Here is a 24861-nt window from a genome sequence, read left to right on the forward strand (position 1 = left end):
AAGGCAAAGGGAATCCTGGGAAGCATGAGTGTTGGGGAGATGGGGATGATGAGAGTCAACACAGAAGATGAGGATGGCCCAGTTTTAGCATGGAGATTGTACCTCCTTCAGTTTCATGCTGGCCCCTACTCCAATATAGCTGGGACTTGAAAAGTGACTCCAATGAGGACAGTGTGTAAACACCCCCACTTTAGAGACACATTCTAGAGCAACAAGAAAGCTGCCTTTGTTCCAGTTGGACTTCCTGGGGGCCTTTCCTTTTCTATAATTTGATAGTCTTCCTCACCAACTGCCACCAGGTTCATTTGTTCCCTTTTCTCCACTGGGTATCCTTCATTAGGCTGTCCAGCCCTGTCCTATCCTCTCATCCCTCCTTTGCATTTCCTGGGCTTGTGTAATGTGTTCAACCCCTCCCCTGGCCTGCCCCTTCCCACTGAACTTTGTTCCCCACTGTTTTCTTCTGTTTCTTTTGAAACAGGACTCTTCCCCAAACCCCTAAATCCCCAAACCCTCAGGCAACACCTGTTCCTTACATTGTGCCTTCTGACGTCCAAGGAGGGGAATGGGGCCCTTTCTGTCCCTCGATTGCCAGTCCTGGGACCAGGGGCCAGTGCCTCCAACACCTGGCACTAACGGTACAGGGTGCAGTGTGCAGTACTGGTTTGATTTCTCCCACACCCCTCCAATATAAAAGGAAGCAGCTGTGTTCTAGGATGAGAAGAACTGAAAGTCTCTCCACTACAGCTGTTCCCTCAAATTTAGAGTTGAAAAGGATTCCCCTTTCTCCCAACCCTACCCAGCCTAAGTCCAGGCTCTTCAGTCAACCAATGGGCATTGCTAAGAGATCTCTGGCTATAGTGGAACGGGACTGTAAACTTGGGAAGAAGTGCCTGGATTCCAGCCTCTCTTTCCCTTCAGAGGAGGAGTCATGGCAGCCTTGGTCTTGAGAAGTGGGAGAAGAGAACCTGACCCTTAGAGACTGTTCCTCCTCTGGCCCCAGGGCCCTGACCTCTCTCCCCTTACATCCCAGGTCAGATGGGAATTGCAGTGAACCTCCTAAACTGGTCAAAACTGGCTAAATCTCCCTTGGGGGTGGAATTAGTCTTTTCTGGACCTTGATGCCTAGGACTGACCTTTGGAATAGAATTGGGGGTGGAGAAGGGCAGGAACTGAGGCTTTGCGCAGTAAACAGGTCATAGCCTTGCACCTCAACCTGTTTCTCTTGCCATATCTGACACCTTTAGGCAAAAGTTTCAAAGAAAGTCCCTCCACCCCAATCTATACCCAGAATCAATATCATTGATCTCATAGGCAGAGGTTTGGCCTTCCTTGGCTGCCCAATCCTGTGTAACAATGATTGACTCTAGCCTGAACCAGAACCTCTCCCCTCAACAATGTGATGGGGGGAGGAGGGATGCCCCTCCCTCCCCTCAGTTGTGACACATTCTCTCCACACTGACCCAGCCCCTCTCCACATCCTGGGGTCTTTGGAGGGCCTGGGAACACTGAATGGTTGTCTGGGTCTGTTATAAGACCTGCCACCCTTTCCTACTAAGCATTTGGGGCCAGCCCTTCCATTCCCCCTGTCTACACCCCCCTTTTCTGTACCCCATTCTGACCAGTGGGAAAAAAGTGATGTGGAAGCCAGGTCTCCCTCTAGAACCAATGTTCCAAGGATGATACTATGCTGATTCCATGCCAGCCCCTCCCCTTCGTAAGCCAAGGCTCACCTCTCCAGATCCTGTTGCTGGGCCAGCTCACTGTTGCTTTGGAGAAGGGAGAAGCTCGGAGTTGTGTCCTATGTCAGAAATAGGAGGGATTGGGCTGTTTGCTTTTATAATAGCCACCTCCAAGTATGGGGTACACAAGGGGTGGGAGGAAGAGTTATGGGATAAAGTATGGCCTGACCTAACTGCTCATCAGTGTCACCCCTTTCCTAATCCCTCATCTTCCTGCTTTGTGTCTGATACCTAAGAGGAAAGGGGCACGAAGGATACAATTCTCCCCTTGCACACATACTGGAGCTGGACCCTTGGAGAACTTGTTTGCCTCTCTCCATCCTGTCCACACAATGAGTTCGCTCTCACTCTCTGTCTCTGTCTCCCTCCCTCCCTCTTCTGTCTCTCTGTCCTTTTTGGTCTCTATCCTTGCCTCTCTTCCTCAAATACCTGGAATAAGATTGGAGGGAGAACACCCACTCGTCATGGCCCTGTGCTGTTAGGGGTTGGGGAGGTGGAGTAGAAGGGCGCCCATTCACAGGGCTGGGAGGTCAGGAACAGCTGGCTCCTGGCTCTGGGAGAAGAGCAGCCAGGGGTGTGTCCTGGAGCTTACCTGCCATTGGACAGGTTAGGCAGGCTGGGCAGAGAGAGCCCAGGCAGCCTTATAAGCGTTTTGGCAGGTGGCGGTGGTGCCAGGTGAAGCCAACAGGATGGTAGACAGTGTGTACCGGACCCGTTCCCTTGGAGTGGCAGCAGAGGGGCTCCCAGATCAGTATGCCGATGGGGAGGCAGCCCGGGTCTGGCAGCTGTACATAGGTGACACCCGAAGCCGAACAGCGGAGTACAAGGCCTGGCTACTGGGGCTGCTGCACCAACACGGCTGCCAACATGTGCTTGACGTGGCTTGTGGCACGGGGTAAAGCAGGGGGGTAGGACAGAACCAGGAGGTAGGGGTGGGCACAGACTGGGAAGGAGTCACGGGTGGGGAGGAAAAGACCAGGGGGTTCTTGGGGTGAGGGAGAGCCAGGCAGAGAAAGCAGGTACCTGCCCATGTAGAGCCCTCAGGAAGGGCAGATCTCTATCTGGAAGATGTCTTTTTAGGAGTAGGAGCAGGGAAAATAGGTGATGGGGTGGCAAAAATGGGCATGAATTGTGGAGGATGCACATATGAGTGAAATGGGGTGAGCTGCAAGTAAGAGCCTGGTAGGAAATGGACTGGGAAGGTGTCAAAGGATCTATCAGAAAGTAAGATGGGGGAGGGGAAACAGCTGGGTAGCTCGGTAGCTCAGTGGATTGAGAACCAGCCCTAGAGACCAGACATCCTAGGTTCAAATCTGGCCTCGGACACTTCTCAGCTGTGTGACCCTGGGCAAGTCACTTGACCCCCATTGCCTAGCCCTTACCACTCTTCTGCCTTGGAGCCAATACACAGTATTGACTCCAAGATGGAAAGTAAGGGTTTAAAAAAAAAAAGTAAGATGGGCTGCCTCTCTGGTAGTAGTGAGAAAGGAAGTCACTTGGGTTGAGTGGTTGTGTTGGTTCTTGAAGTCTAGACGACCACTTGTGGAAGTTGTTATAGAGGGTATTCATGTTCTGGATATGGGCTAATCGAGATGACTCCTGATTCATTGAATTTAAAATGTGTTGGGTGAGTGGGTGGGGGCATCAGCATTGGGTAATTCATTCACAAATACTGGGTTTCTCCTTGGATCCTTAAGCCCCCATTCCCAAAACATCCTTTCTATCCCTATTTTTCCATAACCTTACTTGTTTCCATCACACTTCTCTACCTCTTTTCCTCTCCCTCTCCCTCTCCCCTTCTAAACCCTCTTGTCCTCAATTCTCCCATATTCTCTGGCCCATCTTCCCCCTTGTCTCAATCTCCACCCTGTCACTATCTGCTGGACTTGGCACAGGGTGGACTCCATCATGCTAGTGGAAGAGGGCTTCAAAGTGACCAGTGTGGATGCCAGTGATAAGATGCTCAAATATGCCCTGAAAGAACGATGGAACCGTCGTCATGAGGAAGCCTTTGACAAGTGGGGTACGTGGGTCCAGGAGATGATTTGGGTAAAAGAATAGAGACACCATACAGGGAACCAGCATCCTTCACATAGCCTCTGAAACCTAAGTAACTGGGTGCCAGAAGACCAAAGTTCTAGTCCTGGTGCAGAGGAATCCTTCATAAAATTAGGGTGTGGGAATAGGTGAAGCAACTAGGCAAGAGTGGTGGAATAGGATTCCTCAGATTTAGGAGCTCTGTGACCCTGGATGTCACTGTTTTCAGTGTCTCTTTCCTCCCCTATAAAAATAAGGATGGGACCTCACTGATGGCCTCAAATGTCTCTGCCCACTCTAACTCTACAATCCTACCAGATAAGCTAATCTTCCTTCTGACTCTTGACATCCTGAAACTGTAAGAAAGTATTTTCCTTAGGCTTCTTTCTACTTCTAATTCATGCCTTAATTTCGTTCGATTTTTTCCCAAATTTTGTTTCTAGTTTTCAGCATAGCGTCTCTTCAGGGCCTCTTGTTAGGGGTCTAGGATCTCTTTCCATGACTGATTTTAAAACCAAGTCTTTTTGAGGTCAACCCACAGGGATCTGTCCCTTGGCCTTGAATTCTTCTGTAACTCCCTTTGTTTTGGGTTCCTAGACTCAGCTATATTATTCATTCTTGCTTTGGTGGCATGGGCCTGAGCATCAGAATGATTTGCTTTTAATCCTCCATTTGCCAGTTACTTAGTTCTGCCACTGGAATAAATCTCAAGGTTCTTCTCAGTTTCCTCATCTGCCTAATGTCATTGCCCTGCATGTTACAGGGACTAAATTGGGGGGGGGGGGGGATGTGAAAAAATGGCTCTGCAAACTAGAAAGCATTATCAGATATAAGGTGGTTTTATTCCAGTCTTGTCTGACCAGTGATGATCAGATCTAAGGGCTGAATACCTGGGGGTCAGACAGTCTCATGGGGTCAAGGACAATGAGCAGTCACTGCTGCTTCCTGAAGGTGTGACAGCCCTTTGGGCAACAGTGGAGAGGGGATAGGTGGGTAAGTAGACCTGAACTTTGAGGCAGAGAAAATAATGAAGGGGATGAGGTTTGTTCCCCTCCTTCCATAGCAAAGTAGTTTCCCTTTCTGACTTCCACAAACAAATAGCTTTAAGTAGCAAAGGGAAACAGGTGCTAGGGCATGGACACAGAAACCAAAGCTCTTCTGGATCCTTTCCTTACCCTACCTTTTCCCCTCCAGGATGGAGTGAGAGCACAGAAGCCATAACCTCTCTCCCCCAGATCCCTTCCCTCTCTCCTGGCTCTTTTCCTGCCCTTCTTGTGGGGCCCCTCTCCTGTGTCCCTAAATACCTTAGTCCAGAGGTGTGCTGGGAGTGAGGGGGAATGTACACTTGACACCCTTTAGAGCTATCATTAGCATTTTCTCCATCACCTTAAATCTAGAGAGTAAAACAATAAATTATTCCCTGGATTGTTTTGCCAGTTTCTGAGGTGTAAGTATTCACAATAAAAATTTAAACAACCAATGAGAGACCCAACACACCTCTGCTTTTCTTCCCTGTATGTTCTTCCTCCCACCCCAAAGGAACCTGTGTGGCTGCTGGCCTCTTCAGGACCAAAGGGGAAAGCCTGTGTTTAGGCTTGCTGGGCAAGGTGGGGTATGGAGCATTGCTGGTTCCCATGGAAATGATGCTCTCCTCTTCTCTATTCCCTCAGTCATTGAGGAAGCCAACTGGCTGACCCTGGACAAGGATGTTCCCCTGCCAGCAAGGGGTGGCTTTGATGCTGTTATCTGCTTAGGTAACAGTTTTGCCCACTTGCCAGACTGCAAAGGTGAGAAATGGGGTCATAGCTTTCCTTCTGCTCTTTTGATCCCTAAGCTCTACAACCATCCCCTTAATTATATTCTTTACCCCAGGGTTCAGGTCTCCTTACACCACCCCCATCCTTCACCCCACACACACACATTTCTTCTTCTTCTCCCCAGGAACATTTACCAGACAAAATTCCCATTCCTCATTTCCTTCTCCCCTGTTCTGGGTTCAGAGGGCCAAAGGGTGGATGAGGGAAGGGAGAGGAAAGAGTTGTGGCACTGAGACTCTTTCATTCCTTTTTCTGAACCCAGGGGACCAGAGTGAGCATAAGCTGGCCCTGAAAAACATTGCAGGCATGGTGAGGCCTGGAGGCTTGCTTGTTATTGACCACCGAAACTATGATCACATCCTCAGCACTGGTTGTGCCCCACCTGGCAAAAACATATACTATAAGGTATGGCTCCTGGAAGGGAAGGGGTGTCAAGGCTCCAGAAGGAGCCTTACATTGTACCCTTTGGATTCTTTGAAGGGTAACAAGCAACCAAAGTGGTAGGGCCCCAGGAGCAAAGGCCTAGAAATGAGGAGCTCAGGAGGGGGCAGTTAATAAACATTGATGGAGTATGCCAGGCACCGTGCTAAGCACTGGGGATTCAAAGAAAGAAAAAGCCAGTCCCCACTTGAAAGGCGCTCACATTCCAGTGGAAGAGAACCTGTGATTCATTCAGCACATACAAGATCCAGAGTAGATGGAAGGTAATCAGAAGGAGGCACATGCACTTGGGGGTATAGGAAAGGCAGAAGGGGAGATGAGCTGTCAGAAAGAGAGCCAGAGGCTGAGGTGATGGGAGCAAAGCATTCCAAGCCTAAGAGATGGCAGACTGTACCGAATTGGGGATCTGCAGTTCATCTGGCTGTGCTGTACAGTTCACTGAAGGGGAAATGTAAGAAGAATGGAAAAGTAGGAAGGGCCTGTTTTAAATGCCAGGGAAGGAACTTTACATTCGATATCTGCTGGCCCTCAGAGAGCAGGGGATGATATGGTGAGAACTGTCAGCTGAGTGGAGAGGGTGGATTCAGTGGGGAAGAGATGAGGCAGGCAGATGAACCAGGATATTGTAATAGTCTAGTTACAAGGTGATAAGGTGACTACATGACTACAGACATGGCTATATGGAAAAGGGACTGTATATGAGATGTGAAGACAGGAATGACAAGATTTGGAACAAATTGGATATATGAGAGCCCAAAGTTAAGGATGACATCAAGGCCATGAGTCTGGTTGACTTGGAGAAAAATGTCTTTAAGACTGATAAGGGGAGCAGGGGCATCTAGGTGGCTCTGTGGATTAGGACCCAGTCTTGGAGCTGGGAGGACCTGGGTTCAAATCTGGCCTCAGATACTTCCTACCGGTATGACCCTGGGCAAGTCACTTAACCTCCATTGCCAAGTCCGATACACAGTTTTGATTCTAAGACAGAAAGTAAGGGGGGGGGGGGGGAATGCTGATTGCCTCTGCTAGATGGCTCAGTGGTTTGGGACCCAGGCCTAGGGCTGAGAGGTCTTAGGTTCAAATCTGACCTCAAATACTTCCTAGTTGTATGACCCTGGGCAAGTCACTTAACCCTAATTACCTAGCCCTCACAGCTCTTCTGCTTTGGAACCAATACTTACTATGGATTCTAGGACAGAAGGTAAGGGTTTAAAAAAAAAAGACTAAGGGGGAGGTTTAGGGATAAAGTTTTATTTTGGAAATGCTGTTTGAGATGTCTATAGCACATACATTTCAAGATGTCCAAAAGGTAGTTGTGATGCAGTAATGTAGCTCAGGAGGAACTCAAAGCAGGCACAAATATCTGAGAATAAGAGATTTAGAGCTAGAAGGAACGTGAGAGGCAATCCAACCTCTTCATTTTACAAATGAGCAAATTGAGCTTCAGAGAAGTGACTCTTCACTGTCGCACAAGTATTTGAATTATATGCAGATACAGATTAAGCCCATGGGAGCAAAGAGATCACCAAGACAGCAAAAAAAAAAAGGGGGGGGGGCCAGGATAGTCTTAGAGACACACATCTGAGAGATCTAAGGCTGGTTGGAGCTGATCATGAGAGGATCCCTTTGAGGGAGGCAATAGAATACTAGAAAATGGAGAGAAGAGATAAATAAGGAGGTAATTTGTGAATCTATAAAAGAACCTATAGAGGGTCAAAACTCTTGGTAGTGAGCAGGAGGCCTGTCTGGAGAGGCACTGACAACTCCCTTTTCTGCCATTGACAGAGTGACTTGACTAAGGACATCACCACATCGGTGCTGACTGTGAACAACAAGGCTCACATGGTAACCCTGGACTATACTGTACAAGTACCCGGTGCTGGGAAGGATGGCACCCTTGGCTTTAGGTACTTGATCTTCCTTCATAAGAGGGAGAGGGTGTGAAGTCGGAGGCCTTGGGTTCACCCAATCTTGGACATGTTCCTCTGGTTCATCTCCCCCACCCCCCAAGGATTCTAAGCAACAGGCCTAACCTAAAAGCATACTGATTGAGGAATCCCCCTATTTGTCCTTTACCCTTATGGTCCCCAACATATTCTCTCTTGATTCTCATGCCTGTCTATATATCTGGTCCTATTACAGTAAGTTCCGGCTCTCCTACTACCCTCACTGCCTGATGCCTTTCACAGAACTTCTGCGAGAAGCTTTCCAGGGGCAGTGCCAGCACAGCGTCCTTGGAGACTTCAAACCATATAGGCCTGGCCAGTCCTCAGCCCCCTGCTATTTTATCCACGTACTCAAGAAGACTGGCTGAACCACCACCAAAAAACTTCATAAACCCACCATAGTCCTTCCAATAAATAGAATTGGCCTCAAAGACACTGTCTGGAGTGGGAGGTTTGTGGAGTCCTGAGGAGAGGATGTCCTTTAGTCTAGAACAAACATTACAGAATTGGTATCTTTTCTGTTTCTGTTAAGAGCCCTTGCCTTCCCCTAAGATGCCCCTTCAATTTTTCTCCTCACTAGTTCCTCACCAGATCCAGAGCACCCTACCCTCTCAAAACTTATATCCTATCCTGCTCCCTGGAGAGAGGAGAGATGTTGGAATAACCATTGTGGGATGTGAGTCTTGACATCAACACTTATGTGACCCATAAGACTCTGGAAAAGTTGCTTAACCTTTTGAGGACTTGGTTTCCTCATCTGAAAATTGAAAAGGCTGAACTAGACTTTCTCAGGTCTCTTCCAGTTATTAATTCTATGATTCCTATGGTCATCTCTGATTCGTGCCTGGATAACATCCACTGGTCCCAATTTCCCATGGTCTCTGGGTCCCTGAGCTCTTGCCTCATCCCTACAGAACCAGAAGAGGGCAGCATACACTTTCAGTCTGGGCTGGAAGAGTAAAGAACAGAGATAATGAATACTGTTTCAAGCCATTGAGATGCACCCCCAGGCCTCTTCCTCCACCTTCTCACCATGCCCATACCCACTCAGCCAAAAATAACTTTTAAATGTTTTATTGATGCTGTAAGAAAAAAAAACAGTCATTTCACAATGACTTTTTCTAAAAAAAACAAAAAAAACAACATCTCCATAGCAACAAAAATACACTGGCCATATATGAAAAGATAGATCTCATCTTATACCTACAGTTTCTGACCAGAAACTGGGGAAGGCATGCTTCACCCAGGCCTCAGAAGTGATGATTGGTCATTCAATAGTAATATATTGGGGCAGCTAGGTGGCTCAGTCAAAATAGATAGCCAGGCCTGGAGGCAGAAGGACCTGGGTTCAAATTTGACCTCAAATACTTCCTAGCTGTGTGAATCCGGGCAATCATTTAATTGTTTGCTTAGTCCTTGCCCTTGTGTCTTCCAAGTTGTTACTAGAACAGAAAGTCATGGTTAAAAAACCAAACAAAAACCAGTAATGTATGGGGGAGGGGGACAGGATCTGAGCTGAAACTCCCACACACTGGGCAAACACTGAAGATAATGAACTTCAAATAACAGGATTTTCCTTCGGGCCTACCACCTCCCACTTACCCAGGCTCCTATAGCCCTGACTTCTTAGACCTCTGGTTTGGTATCCGATTTTCATACCCTCTGGTGACAGTGTCCTCCCTCCATAACAAAGCAGCAGAACTGGATTAGGTGGCAGAACTGCATACTCCACTTGGGTCCTTGGGTGTTATTTCAGGACTGGTGGTGAGGACAGGGCCAGGGGCAGAGCACAGTGATCCTAAGAGACTGTAAACTTGCGCTGGATGCGCTTGTAACGGAGCAGCTCCTGCTCAGAGACAGATGGCTGTAGCCGGGCAGCCGCCTGGACCAAGTCTTCCATAGTAAGAAGCAGCATGGAGTTAGCTGGCTCTACTCCTGGGGATAGAGGAAGAGAAAAAAAGAAGATCAAAGAAGAAAGTTCTTACTCCCTCTCTTAACTACAGCTGACAGAGGGGAAGGAAAGGAGGAAGGACTAGAATTTCAGTTTCCCTTAAAGCTCAAAGTCAACAGAAGGATCTGCAGATATAAAGAAACATGAAGAGAACTTTCCAGTACAGGGCCTAAACAGGCCCTGAAGACAGGGGAAGGTGGGTAGTCTTCTTACCAGAACACAGAATGGAGAACTACTTGTCTTCTAGTTAAATAGGGCTTCCAAAAGGTCTTATGCTCTAGCCTCTGGGCACAATGGTGCCCCAAACTAGCAGCTACTGGCACTTTAAAAGCCCCTAACGCAGGGGCAGCTAGATGACTTGGTGGATAGAGAGCCAGGGCTGAAGATGGAAGGTCTTAAGATCAAATCTGGGCTTAGATATTCCCTAGCTATGCAACCCTGGGCAAGTCACTTAAGCTCCATTGCCTAAGCCCTTACTTCTTTTGTGCCTTGGAACCAATACCTAGTTATCAATTCTAATCAGAAGGTAAATGTTTAACTCTCCCCTCCCCCCCCCCAGGTGACTTGGCCATCTTTCCTCTGGTTCACATCTAGTAACACCACTCCTAGTTTTGTTTTCTAAGCTTGATGTCTTCCACTGCCATTTCAGCTTGCTGAGATTCATGAGCAGGATTTGGGCTGCGATTCATCCTGCCTGCCAGGGCCTTTCTCTTGATTCCACTGAGCCTAGGGATAGGGGAGAGTCTATCCTCACCATCTTCGATATCCTGGACCCTTCGTTTGAGTGCTGCTGTCATAGCATCGGTACAGAGGGAGTACAAATCAGCACCAGTCAGCTGGGTTGGGCATCGATCTAGGACACTCGACAGGTTCACAGAAGGCTCAAGCTTGAACCTGGAATGGGGAGATTGGGGTGGGATAGGTTTGGTAGTGAGAGGATGGTCACAGTTTTGGAAAACAATCTATTTCTGGGATGAACCCCTGACTCGACAAGGGCTGTCACTGACCAACAATAAGTAATAGATCAGAATTCAAACCCAGGTCCTTTTAAGGAGCCCTTTTCATTATACCAGTACCAAAGCAGCTCACCCAAGCACTAACCCTAACTATCCCACATCTCCTTAGGATATACCTTCGTGTGATGGCACTTAGAATCCGAAGCTGGGAAGCCCGATCCTCACTTGGTCCCACAAATACCAGCTTATCAAACCTTTAGAGAGAGTAAGAGAGGGCAGAGGTCAGGGTGGGGTAGCAAGAGAAGAGAGTGTGAAGCCCAGCCAAAGAGGGGCTCTATTCCCCAACTCCATGGGCCAGCCCTGAGCTCCTGGGATGTCAGTGGAGTGGATGAATTGCCCACTGGGCAGCTGATACCAATTCTAGATAAGCCTGGTCCTGAGAGAAAGTGCAGAACAAGATGATAAGGGGAAATGAAGAGTAAATTAGAGTATATCAGGTTTCTCAGAGACAGAAAGCTAAGGGATAGAGACAAACCTGCCCGGACGCAACAGTGCAGAATCCAAGAGATCAGGCCTGTTGGTAGCTCCAATTACAAATACTTCTTGGCTGCTGTGAAGCCCATCAAGCTCAGCCAGGAGCTGGGAGACCACCCTATATGGATTAAAGGTAGAGAATGAGACTGATAAGATCCACGGGCAGAGAGCAGCTCTGTCCAGAACCCTGCCCCACTCTTCAGATTAGATTCATTTCCCATAAATCCAGGCCTTGTCTATGAAGTCTCTTATTCTCATCCCATGCTCATCTCCAGGTCCCTTTTGGCATCTCTTAACCCCTTTCCTTGATCTTCTATGTGGCCTGCAATCCATATTCTCTCTTCCTTGGTTCTTCACTACAGTACTTTTTTAATAACCTAAGAGAGGACTGCTTTCTGATCTTAAACTCTGACCACTGATGGCCCCAGAACTTGACAATATGTTATCCTCAATCCATTCCAGGATCCCAGAACAGGTGTGTTCTGTTATCCCATTCTCAATGCTTCCCATGAAAAGCAGTCTCATTCCCTGATTCAGGATTCCCCACCTGTCCATTACACCACCAGAGTCCCCACTTCGCCCCCGACTAGGAGCCAAAGAATCCAACTCATCAAAAAAAATGATGCATGGGGCAGCAGCTCTAGCCCTGGAAAACACTAGAAAGGAGGAAATGGGAGGATTAGAAGGATGGAAAACAGGCTAGGAAACTGGGAGAACCAAGGCCTGAAGAGGAGACTCAGTGGGGATGGGTCTGGAACCTAACCATCCATTAAACCTGTCTCTGAGAACCTCTTCTTTCTGGATAGAATCACTGAATTAAAGACTTGATTTCCAAGAAACCTTCAGAGACCTACCTGACCAGAGATCAACCCCCTCATTTAGTAAACTAACAACTTGAAGATCAGAGAGGAAGTGATTTGTCTAAGGTTACACAGCCAGTCAAAGGCAAGTCTAGGCCTTGAGCCCAGGTCTTGGGTCTTCATCATACTATCTTTATCTGATCCTTGAAGAGAGGGACTAGAAGGGATTGGCCTTGGCAGGAGGGCTAGGACAGGGTGAGAGGTTACTAATCTTACTCACCTTCTCTAATGTTCTCCTCACTCTGGCCCACATACATATTGATGAGCTCAGGACCTTTCACACTGGAAAAAAGGATGAACACAGGAAGGTAACTTCTCCAATATGTCCTTGGCTCTAGCCCTTTCAGGTTCCAAGCCTAGAGCCCTCCCTTCTCGTCCACCAAGTCTACTTTCCCTTGTCCCTACCTGAGGAAGGTAAGGCTACATTCTGTGGCTACAGCCTTTGCCAGAAGGGTCTTTCCAGTCCCTGGAGGTCCATACAGCAAAAGGCCTGAGCGTCGAAGCCCTAGGTCCAGCAGCTCAGGGTGTTCAAGAGGGAGCTGAATAGTTTCCAGGATCTCCCTCTTCACATCCTGCAATCCTCCCACATCCTGCCAAGACACTGCTGGGATCTAGAGGACAGATGACAGGAGATTGGATGCATTTTGACTGTGTATGAAGGACAGACCTAATTTCTTCTTAAAGTCTAGAGCCCTTACCTTAGGGGCTCCAATGGCCTGAGAGTGAGCCATCTGCAACTGTTCTAGAGCCAAACCAAAGTCCTCTGCCAGGATGGGAAAGCCAGCAGTACACAGCTCCCCCTCATCTTCATCACTCAAGCTGCCAGCAGTCATCACACTGAACAAGGAAATGGGAAAGGGAGGAAAAGGTATGACTTAGAACTACTGCAGCTCTAGGCCTTCTCTCTCTTCAGAACTGTAGACACCTCCCCTCTCTTTAATGTTCCCATTTTTTTATCTCCTCCTCCTTCCCATATTCCAATTGCATCTCACCCTGTCAGGATTCTAGCGCAGGCTGCCCGGCTGCTATAGGCCAACAGGGCACAGAGATCACCCAACACGAAGCCCTGGGGATGGTGTGAGTGAGAACAAAAAATGAGAAGCCATTGGGATTTAGGCAGAATGTCATGCTTCCACCATGATCCCTTCCCTGTGCAGATGCCCCATGAAGGAAATGAATAAGTTTTCCTTGTCTCTAGGAGCCAGAACAAAGAGCCATGGGGAAGAGCAGATCTAAAATTTAATTGGATATGCCTCAAAGCTGAATGGACTATCCCAGAATGCTCGACCTCATCCAGATACTATATGATCCCTTGTTGAGGACACTGTATAAATAGTACTAACTGGACTAATTCTGAGATTCTAAGACTTGATATGTCTAATGAGTCTTTCCATTTCAGTTCAGAAGCAAGTACAACCTCATATGTGGGACTTTGGGACTGAATCCTCCACCAGTGACTCCCCAACCGTTCTTCCCCACCACTCACTGCACTCCTCCGTGCCAGCTGGGCAAGGTTCACTTCCTGGCCCAAAGGGAGACGGGCGGTGAGTGCCTGCAGGATGTTGAGCCGATGTTCCTCTGACAGCATGGGAACCTCCAGCTCATGAGGAAATGCTATCTGCACATCGGGGGGCACATTCTGGGGGCAGTTTGTTGTAGCCACAACCAGCAGAGGTAGGTTACTGTGGAGTAGGAGGAATGGGTGCTAGAAGGTCCGAGCTTAGTACTAGCAGTAGTGACTATTGCTGCTAGGATAAAAGAGGAGTAGGGTATAACTAGGGATGTGAAGGTTGGACTATTTTGGGAACATTTTATGAGTGGCTTGATTCCAGCCCACCCAAACAGACTGAGGATTCCCCCTCCCTAGAATATCTCCATAACAGTCAGTACACGATTGTGCCCATTGCAAACTGACAAAGAGCACATAGTATTGGCTGAGAAAACTAGCAAACAGTAGCTAGGCAGATATGTAACTGATGGGGGAAGGAAGAGAGAATGCCCTAGGTTTTTAGCCCTATGGCCTATTCCCCAGAACTCAGTCCTAGATCCCCATAGTGGGTCTGAGGGGGATACCTGATGAGGGGATCCTTATTCAGAAGAAGATGTCGAAGCACAGCTACCACATGGGCATCCTCACCCAGGCCATCCCGTTCCCAGCCCAGGAGTTCCACACCTTTCAAAAGCAGGACAGATGGTCGGCAAAGCCGAGCCCGAGAGAAAGTAGCCCGAAGCTTATTTTCCACAGCTCCACTGGTGTCTGCACATAGCCTTGCACAGTCAGCCTGTGGAAAAACAAAAGGCTGTTAGCATGGGATTCCCCACAATGAAGAATGGGACTGCCTTAGAGACAATTTCAGCATTTGTTGAATTTTTCCAATGTAAGCAAGAGAAAAAGAACTAGTATTTATTCATCATGCTCCACCATGACTCCACTAAAGCCAGTGATGTTACATAAACTGATCACCAAGTTCTTAAAACCCCCTTCCCACCTGGAAGATCCACCCAGTGGTCAAACTCCATGGGAATTTGCCTGATCTGTAAGGCAAAGGTCCCACCACTGAAGTGGGATAGACAGTAGGGTGACCCTTTCCATTGTCTTTACCCAAAGGATCGTGGACACCCTTACCTTGAATAAGTGGAGCCCAAGCCGGCCACAGGCAGCAGTGATGGCTGTGGTCTTTCCACTGCCTGGGGGCCCTCGAAGGAGGACACTGCCAGTTCCTGTCAACAAAGAGCCCCTGCAACCAGAAAAAGCTAAATTTGATCCCTAGTCTATCCTATTCTTTCTCAACTTTTCCCTTTGAACCCGTGCAAGGTAATGCCTCCCTCAAAAGAGTAGTAGAGATAGTTCATGTACCTCAGAGTAAATTTTCTCATTTGCCTCTTCTCAGGAGGAAAGCCACTGCTGCCAAGGGGCTTGTCCTCCTAGAGATGTGCTGGGTCAACTTCAGGAAGGTATGTTCAATTCTGTTTCCCACTCTAGTCATCTGAGACATTCTGGCTAATGTGTACCACATCCTTAACCCCTTCAACAACTCCAACTTAAAACCATCCCTTCACCTAACATCCAAAGTCTCACTTACCCAGGATGAAGTCGTGGCCGAAGGACGTCACATAGTTGTGTCACTAGAGTCTCCAGCCCTGGAGGAGATAGGCTGCTCCAGAGACTTTGTCCCTCAGAAGGGAGCCAAGGCACAAAGCTCATAGTAGAACCTACCTGTATCATAATGAGAGAGGGGCCTCAAGTACAGCATTCTCTGTCCCAACCTTCCCACTCCACCTTTCCTTCCCAAAGGCCTTCTTACCAGGTACAAGGAAGTGTGGGTTGTATCAGACAGATATGCAGTGGTTGGTTTTTCTGGGGCCTCCCCAATAGTTGTCTTCACTTTGAAGAACAGAAAAGGCCACCTATAGAATGAAGGCAGAGGAAATCCCAAGTTTATACATAGTCAATGTATTTTGGAAAGGGAAAACCAAATGATACAAAGCCCATTTTTCAATTAGGAAAAATTAAATCCCAATCAGTTGTTACTAGTCCAAGTTGCTGGCAGTAAATTAGCAGCCAAGAACTCAGATTTCTTGACCTTCAGCTCAGAATTCAAAATTGTTTGACCACATAGGATAAGGATAATCACATAGTTCTCAGGCTACAATCTATAATGTCCAACTCCTGTTAGTGAAGAAAAGGAATAGAAATGGTTCTAGAAGACTATGAGGAAAGGGAGGAGAGAGGTTTTTATATTATATACTTTATATGAGGCAGCCCTGGATTTTCTTACTTCTATGACACTTTATATTCAACAGTGCTTATGATAAAAGGCCAGAACATAAGACAAACTTTTTGTAATTATTACTCCTAAACTGAATATCTGATGTGGCATTTTTAACCTGGGATCATAGTTATTTTTAAAATTTCTGAGTCCTGACATTTAATGGAAATAAATATAAATATGCCTGTATAAGTCCATGAGGATTATAAGGGTTATCAGACCACCTCAGATAGAAGATACTCTATTAGGTAAAAAAAAAAAAGGCAAATAACTAGAATATATCTGGATACTGCTGGAATATAAGTGAGTTGTGTTAAAAAGCAGGAGGTGAGAGAGACTTGTGGGCAGCCTGTCTTTAAAATTCTATACTAAGCAGCTTAGAGCTTCCTAAAACTATCCTCAAAGATATGAATCATTCATTGCTACTTGTCTTACAGTAAAGTATGCCTTCATCTCTCTTTCTCCCCCTTAAAGTCTCCTAAGCAGGAAGGGGCTGACACAGGAATCACAGACTCTGAGACCTTTGGGCTCAATTTTGCATTTAAGAGTCTACTGCATTATTATGGAAAGTCCATTCATTAATGGTTAGTAGTTCAATTTAAGATGTAAGGTGGAGGCAGTTAGTAGCACAGCAGATAGGAGCACCAGGTCTGGAGTCAGGAGGACCTGGGTTCAAATCTGGCTTCAGACACTTCCTAGCTGTGTGACCCTGGACAAGACACTTTAACCCCAATTTACCTGGCCCTTACTGCTTTTCTGTCTTAGACAAAAAGTAAGGGTTTTAAAAAAGGAACAAATAAGATGTATGGTGATTACTTATTGTTCCTCAAACTTGGCAATCCAACTCTAATTCCATATGCCTTTTAAAACTAGACATGTCTGGGAGCAGCTAGGTGGCTCAATGGATTGATAGCCAGGACAAGAGACAGGAGGTCCTGAGTTCAAATCTAATCTCAGATACTTCCTAGCTGTGTGACCCTGGGCAAGTCATTTAATCCCCATTGCCTAGCCCTTACTGCTCTTCTGCCTTAGAACCAATACTCAATATTGATTCTAAGATAGAAGGTAAGGGTTTAAAAAAAATACAAACTAGACGTGTCTAAAAGAAAACTCATGTTTCTCCTCAAACCCACCCCTCTTCTGCACTTCCCAACTTCGGTAGAGAGTAGCCACCCAGGTTCCCAACCTCAGAGTCATCCTTGACTCCTTACTCTACTGACCTCACATTCCCAAATAATTACCTCCATGAGATCCCTGGCATCCACCCCCTTATAATAATAGCTAACATTTATGAAGTATATCATTTGATATTTACAACAACCCTGTGTGGTAAGTGTTATTAGTATCCCCATTTTACAGACAAAAAAACTAAGAATGGCAGGAGTTAAGTGACTTGTCATACAGTTAATTAAAGTATCTAAGGCAAAATTTAAACTCAAGTCTTCTGGATTCCAGATCCAGCATTTTATCCCCTATGCTGCTTAGCTGCCTCCCTCCCCTAGTTCAGCTTGCAACTGAATGCAAAAAGTTTCTAACAGGCCTCCCTGCCTCAAATCTCTCCCCACTCCAATCTTATCGTTCACACAGCTGCCAAACTGATTATCCTAAAGCATATGACTCTTCCTTGCTCAATAAGTTCCAGAAACACTAGGGCACATCTAATAGCAACTATGAACTTCTCTGGATGATATTTAAAGACCTTCACAAGCTGACCCCAAACCTCCTTTTTGAAACAACCTTATTCTATGCTACACCCCCCTTCTTCAACTATAAGGTCCAGCCAAACTAGCCTCCTTGCCATTCCTCACACAAAACATTCCATTTCCCATTTCTACACCTTTCTATTGGCTACCTCAATGCCTGTAATGAACTCCCCCTTTATCTTTTTCTCTTAGGATCCCTAGTCTTCTTCCAGACCCAGCTCAATTGCCACCCTCCTCTCTATGAAGCCTTTCCTCATTTCCCCAGGTGGTAGTACTGCTTCATTCCTCTCTTCCCTCAAATCAGGTTGGATAAGCTCTCTAAAGGCAGAGACCATTTCTTTTGTCTTCATATCACCAGTACCTAGCCCAGTGTCTGGTATATAATAAACAACTAATACATGTTTGTTGACCAATACACTCCCTCACCTCTGACCTTTTAAAATGCTTAACTCAGTTGCTATCTCCTATAAGAATTTTCCTGACCTGCCTAGTTCCTTCTCCCTCAAATTGCCTTGTTTCAATTATCTGTGTACATCTCCTATCAGTCTCCTAAAATAGTCTCTCTGTCTTAAACCTCTGACATCTCCAAATCACATGGCTAACAAAATGATTATTTCTAAAGCACAGATCTGACCACATCAATACCTTGCTCAATAAGCTTCAATGGCTCCCTGTTACCTCCAGGAAAATAAACAATATTCCTTCCTGGTGTTTAATGCCCTTTGATCTACCTCAACTTCAACCTACTTTCACAGTCTTATCATACATTACTTCCATGGATCAACCAAATGGCCTTTTTGCACATGAGTTCCAGCTCCCTGCCTCTGCACATACTGTCCCTCTCCTCTGCTGAAAATGTACTGCCTCTTCGACTCTTAGAATTCCTACTTTTCCTAAAAACTCAGCTCAAGAGCCATCTCATCTATGAATGAGGCCTTTTCTAATGCCTCCTCCTTGAAATGATCTTGTCTTTATTTATTTATTTAAAAACTCCTACCTTCCACCTTAGAATCAATATCAAGTATCATTTCCAAGGCAGAAGAGCAGTAAGGGCTAGGCAACTGGAGTCAAGTGAACTGCCCAGGGTCACTTTGCTATGAAGTATCTGAGACTAGATTGGAACCCATCTCTAGGCTTAGCTCCCTATCCAATAAGCCACCTTGCTGCCCCTTTGTTTTTATTTTGCACATATACTTATGTGCAAATGTGTTGTGCCTCACGTATCCCTCCCCCAGGCAACACAGCATAAGCTTCTGCTGTTAAGGTTTGCTTCACTTCTGTCTCTATAGATCCAGTACATGGCCCAACACGTACTTAATGCCTGTTGACAGAAAGCATACACTTAAGCAGAATGCAAGCTCCTTGAGGGAAGGGTCTATTTTCATCTTTGTCTTTGCATCCTACTTCCTAGTACAGCATCTTATACATAGCAGGTACAAAACAAACACTTGTTGGAGCTGAGAAGGACCTATTTTCACATTCCTATTTTTATTTCCAAAGGCTGGTCTTATGAGGGACCATGACTGTAGTATGGTTTGAGAAACCACTGAGAGGAAGTGCCTGCAGTGGAGAGAACACAGAGCACAAGAGGCTGGCCAAGAAGCTGGCCCTATACTGGGCCCTCCCAATACTGTCAGGTCTCTCTCCTGGGGTCATTCCCCAAGGTCAGCATGAAAGTCTATGTCAGAGCACCTGACACAGCTGTCCTGTCAGGTAACTACTGAGTGTAAACACACTAACAATCTCCATAGAGAACAAAGGCCAGGGCTCAGGACCACTGATGAGACGTGTAGCTGAAGCTGCTGCCAGAATCTCCCTGGAACAGGACAATGGCCTGAATGTCAAAGCACTAAACTCTTAGTATTGCATACTGTGTGACCTTGGACAAATAACCACTTCAGGAAGAAAAATGAAGCAATCTTTATCTTTGATGTGGCTGGTTCAAGGCTTGAAAGCTCCCCCACATCTTGTTGTGTCACATAGTTCCAAATGTTTCTGCCTTTTAAAAAAGCATTTAAACTCTGTTATAAGCATGCCATTCAATCAACATTTGCTGAGGGTTTACATTGACAAGGAAAGGCATTAAGTTAATGCCTGTACTCCAAGGTGGAGGGAGAATGACTGGCTGGAAAAGAAACTCCCCTTCTAGGCAAGGGTCCAAACTAGACAAACTTGGCACTGTTCTTGCCTTATTTTAAACATGAAAACAATGAGACCTAGGGACAGTACTAATTCACCCAATAATGATCACACAGTCAGTAATCATAACTCAGTTTTAACTTTCTGTTGTATAGGGTAGAGAAGAAGAGAAAAGCCATTCTCTCAATAGCAAACATCATTTCTTCGGTAGGATGGACTCAAGGAACAGCATGTGTCTCTTTCTTACCTAAACAGATTCCAAGTTTTGGTTTACCTTGTGTCATATATATTTAAGGAAACTGCAACAATTCAGGAAGACACATTAGACCAATGATGAAAAAAACAGTGGAGTTTAGAAGAGAAACTTCAGTCCTAGGTCCAGAAAAGGCACAAGGGCCTAAGCTTTCAAGTAATTCTTAACAAATAAGTTCAACAACAAGGACACCGTGTCACCCAAACTTCAGAGTAAAAGTACTACTGTAGACTTAGTAACAGGTTCTCAAGGTTTAGGATAGGGCTGCATACCTGAAGAGTTTCTCTGGGCTTCTTTCCAAGATTTCTGCTTGCCCAACTGTTGGCACACACAGAATATCCCCTTCCTGGACTACCCTGTAACACAACAGCAGTCCCAGTGAGCTCATAACTGGAGATTGGTGACATGGTAAACTATCTTTTGGGGGCAAAATGTCCACCCAGAGATAAGCCTAGTACTGGAATGGACTGGAGGGAGATGAAACTCTAGGAAGACTGAGACAATGAGAAAGAAAGTAGTATAAGTCTTCCAGAGCTAAAAGATCCAGTGGGTTTCTTTTAGAGTGCCCATTCTCCTACATGATAGATGAGCTCCCTCTTTCATTACATCCCCAGTATCCCAACCAGTTCTCCACCTCAGTATTTCCTAAAATGCAGCTTCAATAATCAAATGAACATGTCTAAATCTGGGGTTCAGGAAAGAAGATATGGAACATCAGATTCTGCTTCTACAAGAGGTAAACATCTTTCTGTGTGGGCTAAGGAGCTAACCTGGGAGTCTCAAAGTGCTGATAAAGAGCCTGGTCATAGTTGCCACTGGTGCTGTAGTGGGGGGAGGACACAATTTCAATGTGCAGCTCTCTGGCAAATGGAGGCCCAGGCAATACTGAGCAGCTTCCTTTGTTCTCAGGACTCCTGAATCCTTCTGAGTATCTCTATTAATAGAGAAACAATCAACATTTTACAGCCTTCCCTTTACAGAATAACTAGACTATAATTTCTTTGTGGGAAAGGCTATTGCTTAAACATTAGTTGCATGCCCATGGGTAAATAACATCTCTGAGCCTCAGTTTCTTCTTCACCTATAAAATGGAGGTAATATCTACAGTAATTATCTCACAGATGTATGAGATTAAAATGAAATAATGTAAAACACTTTACTAACCTTCAAATGCTATAGATATGAGTTATTGTTGTTATTATTCACTTCTATCCACTAATCCACATTTTAAGGCAAGCAGAAAGATGGTGGGAATGAAATCTGGGAAAGCAGAATCAATGATCTCCAAGGCTATCATCCCTAAATTGCTGCCCCCAGGAACAGAAATCCCTATCAAAATGTACCTATAGAAGTTGTGTCTTTTTCTTCTTTGAATACAGTATCACTCTGATTCTTTGTTTTAGTTTTTTAAAGTCCCTGATTAAGACTATGACTCTCAAAATCTCTCTCATGTCTTCAAGCAGTTTAGTGCTAGTGTAAGTATCAGGTCTAAATACATAGTTTGGGTGTATAAATGGGGTATAGAAGTATGAGTTAATAGATAATTGGGGTATATAAATTGGGTATAGCTCATGTGATAGGCCTGAGAGGAACTTGAGGTTCAATTTATTCAGGATAATAGCAAAAAGGCAAGATCTCAATAAGATTGCCGAGGTTCTACAGAATAATTAGCACAAGAACTGCAAGTACTATATGCTCTTCTCCCTCCAGTTGCTTCCTTTACCCACTGTGACTAAAAGTCACTGCATAATCTCTGACACAGGACCACAGATTTAGAGGCTGAAGTGACCTTAGAGATGGGAGTCCAATTACCTCATTTGACAGAGAAGGAAACTGAGGCACAAAGGAGATAAAACATTAAGTAGGAAAACTGAGTAGAAAGCTTAGCTCTAGATCCAGAAAAAAGCATAAAAGCTCCGTTGTTCAAGTAATTTTAAATGCATTATTCAAACAGCAAAGACACAAACTTCAAATTCATGACTGTTTTTACTGGACTAAAACATTTCTCCTTTTTGACCTTCAGTACAAGTTATTGCCTGTGCTATATTAGATATTTAATTATATTTAATCTTGCAGAGTAAGTAGATCTTGAAACAACCATTTCCACAAATACAATAAGTTATACAAGCCTGAAAGCAGTAATCTTCCACAGCTTCTCAGACAATATTAAGCAGTTTAAGTGATAGTTCTAAATACTATTCATACATGACAATTCAATTTTTTTAAACCCTTACCTTCTGTTTTAGAATCAATACACATTGGTTCCAAGGTAGAAGAGCTTTACGGCCAGGCAATAAGGGTTAAGTGACTTGCTCAGGATCACAAAGCCAGGAAGTGTCTGAGGCTAAATTTTAAAAAGGGCCTCCTGTCTCTAAACCTGGCTCTCAATCCATTGAGCCAACTACCTGTGCCCTCCTCACCCCCATGACAATTCTTAAATGAATTTCAAACTTCCACCTGAAGAGCTACCAAGCTCATATGTATATGGGTGTATATATACGTGTTATATGGTGACATGCAAATTCTTCTCATCTTAACTCTATTAAGATAGTGATCTCGTTGTATAGAAATGGAAATCAAAGCCAAGAACCCAATTCAAGGGGATCCAAGTGTCTTGTTTCCTAACTCAATAAAAGTCAAAATTGGGCCCTACCTGAATGCTGAGCTCCCCGATATTCAGGGGTTCACAGGAGAGATTGAAAGCCAGATTGGCAGGCACTAGAGCCACTCCGTCTGCAAGAGGCTCTCCCAGCTCCGGAGACCCGGGTCCCAGCTTCTCGGACAGATTCCAGCGAGGGTCTTGGACTTGCATCTTGGCCAGGTGAGGCCGGGGGGTCTGTGCCCCTTCCCTGACCGGAGTCACCCATACCCACTCACCCTGGAAGAGCCCAAGACCCCTCAGGCAGCTCCTGCTGACCCCAAGTGCATCCCCGGTCCCGCCCAGGATGCCCCGTAGCCGCCGGGGCACGCTCGGGGCCGCGAATGAGGACACTACGGGCGGGGCGGGCAGCGGGGGATGGCTATCCCCAGGCAGCTGGCCCGCTTTAGTGCCCCGTCCCCGGAGTTCGGTCACCGCCAACCGCGTACCGGGGCCCAGTAGTCCTTGTAGCGCCGGTCGCGTCTCCAGCACCCGGGGACCGAGCGCAGGCAATGCCTCTCCCCGCCGCACGAGCACCGGTCCGGCTCGCGGGCCCGTCCCAGAGCCCGACCCTGGCGCGGCGCCCAGTAAGGCCCAGCCCAACGCCGGGGGACGGCGCACCGGCCGGGCCCGCACTCGCGCGCCAGAACCCAGTGCCAGGAGCCTTAGCAGCGTGCGGCTCACCAGCAGCTCTGGGGGTCCGGGCTCCGGCTCCGGGTCTGGCCCTGACTCTGGTCCCGGTCCCTCGCCTGGGCCTTCCAGCGCGGCCACCAAGAGCGCCGGTCCCGTCGGCCCCGCCCCCGCCGGCCTCAAAGCCAGCACTAGGCCCGCCGGCCCGGCCGCCGGCCACGGACCCCCCGGCGGCAGCAGCACCGCCAGTGGAGGAGCCTCGGCTGGGAAGGGCTCTAGGGCTCGCAGCACGGCCAGCGCCATGAGGACAGTGACCCCGGCGTAGGAAAAATGACCGCCGCTCCCTCTTTCTGAGCCGGAAAGAGGAGAGCGCAACTGAGGCAATTACCGACCTGCCGCAGAAGCGCAGCTTCCCGGCTCCCGTAGAAGGAGGAGGGGAACCAGGATAGGTAATGAGACTTCTGCGCAGACTCCGAAAGTCGAAGGCAATCGCCTGAGTGGTGGATGGGCTTGACAGCTGTTACCATGGTCTCTAGGGCTGCTTGTGCTTCTGCACCTGCGCCTATACTCTGACTTGGCGAACACGGCTATGGTCTTCGTGGGCAGTGGTGCACTGCTGCCTGTTGAGCCAGTATTCGGTTCCTTTCCTTTTTTACCGAACTCTCCCAATTATCATTTTGCTTTGGTGACTTTTCCCTAATATGGCCTTTATGATTGCTGGCTGATTGCTAAAATACTTTATCTAGAAACTAAATAATCTCCATTCTGCTAGCAAGAATGAATGAATGAATAAAGTATTTATTAAGCTCTTACAATCTGCTAAGCGCTGGTGACACAAATAGAAAACTGAGAAAGTCCTTGCTCAAAAGGTTCTCACGTTCTAACGAGGGAACCAGCACATAAGGAACGTTTCAACTAAAAATTGTATGGAAAAGACCCATGGTCCGTAGGGGCAAAGGAAATGCCACTTCTTTTTTAGGAAAAAAATGTTTTTCCCAATTACATGTAATAAATTAAAATACCGTCTTTTTAAATTTGGAAATTTTTATTTAATTGATTTAGAATATTTTTCCACAGTTACAAGATTCATATTATTTCCTTCCCTTTCCTCAACTCCCTCCCTTAGCTGACATGTAATTCCACTGAATTTTACATGTGTCATCGATCAAGATCTATTTCCATATAATTGATATTTGCACTAGGGTGATCATTTAGAGTCAACATCCCCAATTATATCCTATCAACCCATGTGATCAAGAAGTTGTTTTTCTTCTGTGTTTCTACTCCCATAGTTCTTCCTTTGAATATGAAGTGTTTTAAATACCTTCTTAAATGTTATTTCCTATGATGAAATAATTTCTATTGTAGAGCCATTTGACAATACCAAGGACTTTGGTATCAATAACTTTCTTTTGCAGCAGTAAGATGGCTCAGTGGATTCAGAACT

General features: G+C 46.3%; 3 protein-coding genes across 4 annotated transcripts in view; 2 read left to right on the forward strand and 1 right to left on the reverse strand.

Annotated features, from left to right (window-relative positions):
• Nucleotides 1-153: 153 nt before the first annotated feature.
• GNMT (glycine N-methyltransferase) lies at nucleotides 154-8411 on the forward strand. The gene is made up of 6 exons (XM_003340423.4): nucleotides 154-2634; nucleotides 3635-3762; nucleotides 5447-5563; nucleotides 5856-5998; nucleotides 7820-7941; nucleotides 8177-8411. Exons 1-6 carry the CDS (start codon nucleotides 2429-2431, stop codon nucleotides 8346-8348), a joined length of 888 nt encoding a protein of 295 aa, XP_003340471.2. The 5' UTR covers nucleotides 154-2428; the 3' UTR covers nucleotides 8349-8411.
• Nucleotides 8412-9038: 627 nt separating this feature from the next.
• On the reverse strand, nucleotides 9039-23856 carry PEX6 (peroxisomal biogenesis factor 6). Its single transcript, XM_056818255.1, has 17 exons — nucleotides 22800-23856; nucleotides 20917-21080; nucleotides 20419-20502; nucleotides 15587-15689; nucleotides 15365-15498; nucleotides 14908-15019; nucleotides 14355-14563; nucleotides 13768-13963; nucleotides 13274-13347; nucleotides 12980-13118; nucleotides 12687-12892; nucleotides 12502-12563; nucleotides 11969-12077; nucleotides 11423-11539; nucleotides 11064-11141; nucleotides 10686-10825; nucleotides 9039-9915 (listed from the first exon to the last, which is right to left on the reverse strand). Exons 1-17 carry the CDS (start codon nucleotides 23715-23717, stop codon nucleotides 9779-9781), a joined length of 2982 nt encoding a protein of 993 aa, XP_056674233.1. The 5' UTR covers nucleotides 23718-23856; the 3' UTR covers nucleotides 9039-9778.
• Nucleotides 20592-24861, forward strand: part of PPP2R5D (protein phosphatase 2 regulatory subunit B'delta) — a 32363-nt gene continuing 28093 nt past the window's right edge. The window contains exon 1 of one of the 2 annotated variants that reach the window (XM_056818258.1): nucleotides 20592-20882. In XM_056818258.1, the coding sequence (XP_056674236.1) occupies nucleotides 20853-20882 (30 nt within the window). In that variant the 5' untranslated portion in view covers nucleotides 20592-20852. The remainder of the gene's footprint in view (nucleotides 20883-24861) is intronic. The other variant, XM_056818257.1, reaches the window with a different exon arrangement.

This window comes from Monodelphis domestica, chromosome 2, assembly GCF_027887165.1.
Source record: "Monodelphis domestica isolate mMonDom1 chromosome 2, mMonDom1.pri, whole genome shotgun sequence".
In the NCBI taxonomy this organism is placed as follows: Eukaryota; Metazoa; Chordata; class Mammalia; order Didelphimorphia; family Didelphidae; genus Monodelphis; species Monodelphis domestica.